This window comes from Trichechus manatus, unplaced genomic scaffold (genome assembly GCF_000243295.1).
Source record: "Trichechus manatus latirostris isolate Lorelei unplaced genomic scaffold, TriManLat1.0 scaffold00157, whole genome shotgun sequence".
NCBI classification, from domain to species: Eukaryota; Metazoa; Chordata; class Mammalia; order Sirenia; family Trichechidae; genus Trichechus; species Trichechus manatus.
In genome coordinates this window covers 3388782-3395461 of record NW_004444093.1, presented here as the reverse complement: position 1 = coordinate 3395461, position 6680 = coordinate 3388782, and the positions used below count along the sequence as shown (strand labels likewise).

At 43.8% G+C, this 6680-nt stretch overlaps 1 protein-coding gene across 1 annotated transcript in view; it reads left to right on the top strand.

Annotated features, from left to right (window-relative positions):
* The first annotated feature begins 505 nt into the window (after positions 1–505).
* Positions 506–6680, top strand: part of LOC101347204 (sodium/glucose cotransporter 1-like) — a 128501-nt gene continuing 122326 nt past the window's right edge. Inside the window, exons 1-2 of the mRNA XM_004386212.3 lie at positions 506–559; positions 6451–6522. Coding sequence (XP_004386269.1) covers positions 515–559; positions 6451–6522 — 117 coding nt within the window. The 5' untranslated portion in view covers positions 506–514. The remainder of the gene's footprint in view (positions 560–6450; positions 6523–6680) is intronic.

Sequence of the window (6680 nt, the reverse complement as noted above, 5' to 3'; positions counted from 1 at the left end):
GCCATACGAAGATGGAGGGAGAGATTGGAGTTATGCCAAGGAGCAGCAAGATGGCTTAGACACTCCTACTGAACCTGTCTCAATCGCTTCACACTGTCCTGGCCCTGCCTCCATCTCTTAGCTTAGGATAAAGAGATTGCGGCCAACAAAGGGAAAGCGTTACGCCTGGACTAGCAAACAAGAGTTGATTTTATTTTATTGCTAAAGAGATGAAACCCAGGGGAAGGAACTCGTCTGGCGAAACCCTGACAGGCGCGCCTAGCCGGAAATGTGCAGTAGTGCTGGACGGGAAAGCCCAGGAGTCCCCGCGCCCCGTCGCACGAGCGTGACGGCGCTTCCCCGCCTGTGTCTGGGCTCGCGTTTCCGCAAGGTGCAAAGTCGAGGCTAGGCCGTTGCTGCCTCTAGGGCAGCCATGCCGGTTACCGTGCCCAGGCGCGTTGTCTTGGACCCCTCGTATGGTGTCACCTCGAACTGGAGCATCCAAGATAACTACAGACAAGCCTCGGACACCGTGATGATAGTTTTGTACTTTTTGGCGGTCATGGGCATCGGGTTGTGGGTACGTCGGGGCCCAGAGGGGTAGTCAGGGCGAGGGCCAGACCCCTGCTAGTCACGTTGACCCCTGCTCCCACCCTGGCCCCCCACTTCCCAACTTTCATCCCCTCGTTGACACTGGGTGCCTTCTCACCACCAGAACGTTTTAAGCACAAACCTGGCCACCCTCCTTTTGCCTAGCTACTCCCCATCCTTCCATGCAAGGTTAAATATGCTTCCTCAGTACCAAAGCCATACTTGAGCATTCTGCCACCCTCCCTCCCTCTCCCAAAAAAACAAACAGGACAACATCCTCTATGCCTGCTGCCTGGAACCTAAGTGTTATTTAATAAGGTGTTGTCATTATGATAATCATAATGGTGGTAAACGTTTAATCACTTGAGTGCCAGGTCTGTACTGAGTGCTTTATCTGCATCATCACATCCTCACAACCATGCTATGAATAACATTCTGTTATTTCCTCCAGTTTCATAGATGAGGAAACCGAGGCTCAAACAGGTTAAGTAACAACCAGAGACTGATGGTTCCTATTTGAACCTAGAGCTGTCTGACTTGACTGTTGAGTTTAGCCGCTCTGCCATGCTAGCAAGACCTCAAAGGTCACAGTAACTTAGGGCTGTAAGTGTTCTCTTTAAATTTGAATAAAGAGCTTATAGTTTCTCTTTGGTAAAGGGTTGTCTTAATTGGGTGGAGAGCACTTTTCCTTTATTGTCGTCTGCCCACTAGAGCTTGACATATGTGTCCCTTATCCATACTACACAGGCCAGACCCTGCCCAGGAGGGTCTGCCCATGTTCTGGTGAAAGGTCAAGTGCCTATGAACTTGGCTAGTGTCACGGGATGCCCCTTCAGCTAAGCTGTTAGTCATCAGAGTCCTCAGCCTGGCCTGCTTCACCAAGGGAGTGGCCAGTGACAGTGCCACCATTGGATAACCACTGGGAGAGTTTTCTTTTAGGGCAGCCCCCATCTGGTTGAATGAGTGAACTTTAATGTCTATATGACCTTTACTTTGAGGCATTTCACCAGGCCATGGACAGGATCTTACTGGCACAGTCTGGCCCTTGGAAGTAAAATCATTGGGCACTTTTTTGAGGGCTTACAATGTGTCTTGCTGCTAGTGGGCAGATGGAGTAATGGAGCCGTGGTCTTTACCCTAATAACAGAATTTTGTACCTGAAGACAAAATACAGGTTCTTTATTCCAAACTTTTTTTTTTAACAATTTAACACTTTTTTTTATTGTTGTGCTTGAAGTAAAAGTTTACAATTCAAGTTAGTCTTTCATAGAAAAATTTATACATACATTTTTATGAGACCCTAGTTGCTCTCCCTATACTGTGACAGCACACTCTTCCTTTCTACCCCGGATTTCCCATCTCCATTCAACCAGCTCCTGACCCTCTCTGCCTTCTCATCTCACCTCTGGACAGGAGCTGCCTGTTTAGTCTCATGTATCTACTTGAGCTAAGAAGCACACTCTTCATGAGTATAATTTTATGTCTCATAGTCCAGTCTAATCTTTGAAGAGTTGGCCTCAGAAATGGTTTTAGTTTTGGGCTAACAGAGAGTCCAGAGGCCATGTCTTTTGGGGTCCCTCCAGTCTCAACCAAACCATTAAGTCTGGCCTTTTTACTAGAATTTGAGTTCTGCACCCCACTTTTCTCCTGCTCCATCAGGGACTCTCTGTTGTGCTCCCTGTCAGGGTGGTCATTGTGGTAGCCAGGCACCATCTAGTTCTTCCGGTCTCAGGCTGATGAAGTCTCTGGTTTACGTGGCCCTTTCTGTCTCTTGGGCTAATACTTTCCTGTAACCATGGTATTCTTCATTCTCCTTTACTCCAGGTGGCTTGGGACCAATGGATGCATCTTAGATGGCTGCTCAGTAGCTTTTAAGACCCCAGACTCCACTCACCGAAGTGGGATGCAGAACTTTTCTTTAAAAAACTTTGTTATGCCAGTTGACCTAGATGTCCCCTGAAACCATGGTCCCCAGACCCCCACCCCTGCTACTCTGTTCCTCGAAGTGTTTGGTTGTATTCCGGTAGTTTCTTAGCTTTGGTTTAATCCAGTTCTTTCCAAACTTAACAGGGAAATCTGATGCATTTATCAGATCATTCAAGCAAACAATTACATTTTTAAATTAGCCTCAGTTATGAGAAACATCCTTCTAGGTGGCCTAGGCAGGGGCTGTGAGTAGTGAGTACCTGTTTTTGGATCCTCCCCCTAGTGCCACTCATTGAATTAGGAAGCTCCCACGCAGCTTTGTCACAGCCCAGTCGGAGCATGTCTTTCTGAGGCCAGAGGACTAGTGGTCACTTCCAGAGGAAACCTGCTGCTCCTTCTGCTCTTCTGGGAGCCGTGAAACATGCGCACTATCCAGAACAGTCTGATCTCTTTGCTTCTTTATATTAATCGTTGTCTTTCCTTTGGCTCTTTTTTAAAACTTAACTGTTCTTAATTACACAAGTAATTGTTAAGAAGTGAAAGATGCACAAATGTTTAAAGAAGTTAATGTTCTTCCCTCATCGTTGCCATCTCTCCGAGGTAACCAGAGGCCACGTATACTTCCTCCGCTTTCTAAGTGCTTATGTAAACACATGAACACATATATAGTGTTTGTGTTTTGTCTTTATAAAAAATGAGATCATATCATACATATTACTCCGAACTTTCCTTTTTTCCCATTTATTATGGAGAGTCCTGCAAGTCAAGAGATAGAGAGCTAGCTCATGATTTTATTAACTGCATAACTGTCATACCAAAAAAAAACAAATCAGCTAGTGTTGAGTTGATTCTGACTCATGGCAATCCCATGTGTTTCAGAGTAGAACTGCACTCTATAGGATTTTCCGTGGCTGTGATCTTGCAGCAGACCATTAGAGCTGTCTTTCAAGGTGCCTCTGGGTGGATTCGAACCACCAATTTTTTGGTTAATAGCCAAGCACCTAACTGTTTACACTACCAAGGACTCCATACAAACGTGTTATTCAACACTTCCTTACTAATTGACACTTAGATTGTTGCCATTTTTTTAAGGTGTTGGTGCTTTTAACTTCTGTAGCATGGATTCCCAAAACTGGAATTGCTGTGTCAAAAAGGTATGTTTACTTTAAATTTTAGTAGCTATTACTAAGTGGCAATCCCCAAAGATTGTTGAGCAAAGCAGTGTACTAGTGTGCTCTTTTCCCCAAGCCCTCACCAGCCTTGAAAATTATTAATTTTTGCCAATCTGATGGGTGAATGGTGGTATCTCATTGTATCTTTAATTTGCACTTCCAAGATTCCTAGTGAGGTTGAGCATCTTTTTATGTGGTTTTTATCCGTTGATTTTCCTCTTCTGTGAATAGCCAGTTTATTTGCCCATTTTTAATTGGATTGTTTGACTTTGCTTTGATCAACTTGTCTGTCCTTCGAAATGCAAGTATGTTTTTCCCAAACTATCCTTGTCTACACCAGTATTTCTCAGCCTCAGCGTTACTGATATTTGAGACCAGATAATTCCTTGTTGGCGGCGGGGGGCGGCTAGGGGAGGGGAGTCTGTCTTGTGCATTATAAGCATCTCTGATTTCTATGCCATTGTACAGCCAAAATTGTCTAAACATTACCAAATGCCGTAGAGGAAATGGGCAAAATCACTCCTGGTTGAGAACCACTGGTCTAGACCCTGTTAATCATGTCCTTTTGTCATTTGAATTTTTTGTTTACTTTGAAGCAGTCAACTATCTCTTTTATATCTTCTAGATTTCCTGGCTTGCTTAAGGAAGTTTCCCCCTACTCTGAGTTTGTATAATCATTATTCTAAATTTTCTCCCAATATTTTTGTAGATTTTTAAAAAACATTGAAATCTCTAGAATAGCTGGAAGTCGTTTTTATGTATAATGTGATGGGAGGCAGGGAATCTAGCTTTATTTTCTTCCAGGAGGATGGCCAGTTGCTCCAGCACCAATTATGAAACAAGCCACCCTTTTCCCACTGAACTGAAATGTTCAGACTTGCACAGATAGGTCTCCTTTCTGAAGGCATTCATAAGCTTCTGCCTGCTGAGTCCCCTCAACCTGTTGCCGTCGAGTTGATTCCAACTGATAGCGATCCCATAGTACACAGTAGAACTGCCCCATGTGATTTCAAGGAGCAGCTGGTGGGTTCAAACTGCCAGCCTTTTGGTTAGCAGCCAGTCTCTTGACACGGGAAATCTTAGTCTTTGTTGCTGGTGCCTTGGCTCTTAAAGGATGGTAAGGGGGAGAAACTTGTACCATTTTTGTTTGTTTTCTCTTTTATCAGTCTCAGCTCAGAGATCCTTGAGAAAGTGTTGAATGTGCCTTCAGGTTCCACCAACCTGCCTACTGTGATGAGTTTCTGATTCCAGAAAGGGAGCAGGGGAAGAAAGGGTCAGGGACATGTGCTTAAACCGCATCTTCCCAGAATCTTCTTCCTGTTTGGTTCTTTCTTTTAGAGGAAGAGAGGCTGATTTTATTCATCTTAGAATGTTTTGTAAGTTCCTTTTAAAAATTCATTTTTAGGGCATTGAAACTATCCTGAATGATACTGTGATGATGGACACATGACATTAAGCCTTTGTCAAAACTCATAGGGCTGTACAGCACAAAGAGTGACCCCCTAATGTGAGCTATGGACTTTAGTTAACAATAATGCATCAGTACTACTGGTTCATCATTTGTAACAAACATATCACAGAAATGTGAGGTGTTAATAATAGGAGAAACAATGTGCAGGGGATCGGGTATATGGGAAGTCTCTGTACTTTTTGCACAAATTTTCCATAAGCCTAAAACTTCTCTAAAAAACAAAATCTGTTTAACATGTTTCAAATGCATCTGTATCTACAGACTGCTGATACCTTCCCAAGGAAAGGTCACCTATGCACAAAGTAGGTCCTCAATAAGTGTCTACTGAATGGATGAAGTAGAGTAACTTAACATGTCTGAATTTAGAGAGTTACTTCTTTGGTTTAAGGCTTTTTGATGTAAGGAGACCCCTGTTAAGATGCTGATACCTCAGATGATGGTAATGAGTTAGCTCTTCCCATGGAAAAACATTTCTATCAACCAGCTGTCATCCTTGGGTCATGCTGTTGTTATTGGTTGCCATCACATCGGCTCCTACTCATGGCGACCTTGTGTATAACAGAAGGACATGTTGCCCGGTCCTGCACCATCTTCCGGCACAGTCTAGAACAATATACTGTTGTGAGCCATAGGTTTTTCATTGGCTAGTTTTGGGGAAGATTGCCAGACCTTTCATCCTAGTCTGTCTTAGACTGGAAGTTCCACTGGAAGTGACCCTGCTGGTATGTGAAATACCAGTAGCATAGCTTCCAGTATCATAGTAACATGCATGCCACCACAGTATAACAAACTGACACACGGGTGGTGGTGAGTCATGCTAATCCTAAGCAATCCATACTGGGGGGCTGGGAATCCGAGTTAGGAACCCTGTGTAGAGAGGACTTTGACACGTTGGGAGGACACCGTAGTAATGGACTGTGACTGCTGCCCTGAAGAAGATAGGTACATGTTCAGATTTTGCCATTCCTGATTGATCCATACATTCACTAAACCACTTATATCTGAGACTTTGCCAGAGACCATGCCACTGGTTAACTGTTTAGGAAAAAATAAAGCAATTATTATTTCACAAGGGTACATTGTCCTCGTGCACTCTCATAGCTGGAAGAGACTGTAGTCTCCAGCTAGACAGCCATGGACCCTCCTCTAACTCGGGGTAAGGAGTTCTGTTACTACAAAGAAAGGAGGGGAGAGTGGATTTGGGGGTATTTGCTATGGAGATGTCCCCATAAATAAAGGCCATCCATATGAAAGATCAGTGTCTTTGGAGCAGTTTATGGTTTCTTGTATTCCATTATCTTCCTCTTTTAGGCTGTGCTGTCACGCAGTCGTGGGACAGTAGAAGACTTCTTCCTGGCTGGCCGGGAGCTAATATGGTGGCCGGTGAGTAAGGCTTGCATATGGCATTCCACTTTTGAGGCTGTGTGTTAAATTTGTTCATTACTTTAGGTGTCTTTTTTTTTTTTTAATTGTACTTCAGGTGAAGGCTTACAGAACAAATAGTTTCTCATGAAACAGTAGTACACATGTTGTTTTATGAC